Source organism: Sphaeroforma arctica (genome assembly GCF_001186125.1).
Source record: "Sphaeroforma arctica JP610 unplaced genomic scaffold supercont1.34, whole genome shotgun sequence".
NCBI classification, from domain to species: domain Eukaryota; class Ichthyosporea; order Ichthyophonida; genus Sphaeroforma; species Sphaeroforma arctica.
This window is the reverse complement of record NW_014040524.1, coordinates 207,566-209,610: the sequence shown is the minus strand read 5'-3', so window position 1 is coordinate 209,610 and position 2,045 is coordinate 207,566. Positions and strand designations below refer to the sequence as shown.

Sequence of the window (2,045 nt, the reverse complement as noted above, 5' to 3'; positions counted from 1 at the left end):
CATACATACATACATACATACATAAATAGATACATTCATAGATACGTAAATAGATACATTCATGGATACATATATAGATACATAAATAGATATATTCATAGATACATACATACATACATAAATAGATACATTCGTTGACATATACACAGATACATAAATAGATACATTCATATACAGATACATACATACATAAATAGATACATTCATAGACACATTAATAGATACATTCATAGATACATTAATAGATACATAAATAGATACATTCATAGACACATTCATAGATACATTCATTAACACATACATAGATACATAAATAGATACATTCATAGATACATACATAGATACATAAATAGATACATTCATAGACACATACATAGATACATAGATATATCATGCATAGATACATAAATAGATACATTCATAGATACATAAATAGATACACAAATAGATACATTCATACACATAAATACATACATTCATAGACGCATACATAGATACATTCATAGACACATCAATAGATACATAATTAGATACATGCATAGATACATAAATAGATACATTCATAGATACATAAATAGATACATTCATAGACACATACAGAGGATACATAAATAGATACATTCATAGATACTTAAATAGATACAGTCATAGATACATACAGAGGATACATAAATAGATACATAAATAGATACATAAATAGACACATACAGAGGATACATAAATAGATACATAAATAGATACATAAATAGATACATACATAGATACATAAATAGATCCATTCATAGATACGTACATAGATACATTCATAGATACATACATAGATACATAAATAGATACATTCATAGATACATACATAGATACATAAATAGATACATAAATATATATACATAGAAACATATATAGCTGCATACAAAGATTTATACATGGATAGATCCATAGATAGATGCATCCATAGTCACATCCGTGGATAAATGCACAGATACTGAATACATTAGCAGATACATCCATAGATAGATACGCAGATGCATACTTAATGTTATCGCATTTAGTTTACATGGTGAATCAGAAGTTCATTTTATTTTGCATGATGGAATACTGGGTCAGCCCCTCTTTTTTTGCACTACGTCTGAGCCAAACCGCCAAACCGCACAGTTCGTATGCTTGTGTGCTAGAGTATACCACACCTCTAAAACCCCTAAACCCTGGGACATACGACATATCCCGATCACACGACACATTCTGATTCTCTTAGATCAGCACGACCAAACACAAGGTGCTGCATGAGACAGGGTGTTGCATATACCAATAGCCACCCCACCCCACCCCACTCCCCGCCGGCAGTGTGTGGTGAAATAGGTTATCTGTGCTATAAGACGCTGCTGCAACCACACGGCACCAGAGGATGTGTAAGGGCAAACATACCTGTGCAGAGTGCCTGTGGTGTGCATCTGAGCATGTGTGCGAGTGTGCGTAGTTTGGTATACATATGGGCTACAACACACACGGCCTGTGGGAGCGTACAGGTATCACTACACCAGCGTAGCGCGGGGCGGTGTTTGTTGCTGCTGAACTCTGTATTGACTACTACCTACCTACCTACCCAAAGGACCTGCGTGGCCGAAGATACAATTGAACACCATGAGCACGTCAACCGAAACACCCGCAGACTTACTTGTCCTGCTGCCGAGTGCGACGCATAGGCTGTACCAGGCGGTATGCCATGTTTGTGCCCGGGAGTGCGTGTACTCCGTACCAACCAAGTGCTTTCTCTGGACTGGTTATGTTATGCGATTGCCAAAGACTGTGATGTGCATGGATGTGCTTGGATAGGTCGACACCGTACCAGTGTTCGCGATCTGTGTCATAGATATTTGTATTTAAAACACTGAATGCCTTTGCCCCTGGATATGTAAATGTACCGGTCCTTGTATTTGAGGTCTGACCAGACGTTGTGCATCTGTGTCATAGATATTTGTATTTAAAACGCTGAATACCTTTGCCCCTGGATATATAAATGTACCGGTCCTTGTATTTGAGGTCTGGCC

General features: G+C 37.0%; 1 protein-coding gene across 1 annotated transcript in view; it reads left to right on the top strand.

Annotated features, from left to right (window-relative positions):
* The first annotated feature begins 1,600 nt into the window (after nucleotides 1-1,600).
* The window catches only part of SARC_00967, a 7,462-nt gene continuing 7,017 nt past the window's right edge, over nucleotides 1,601-2,045 (top strand). Inside the window, exon 1 of the mRNA XM_014305349.1 lies at nucleotides 1,601-1,713. Coding sequence (XP_014160824.1) covers nucleotides 1,639-1,713 — 75 coding nt within the window. The 5' untranslated portion in view covers nucleotides 1,601-1,638. The remainder of the gene's footprint in view (nucleotides 1,714-2,045) is intronic.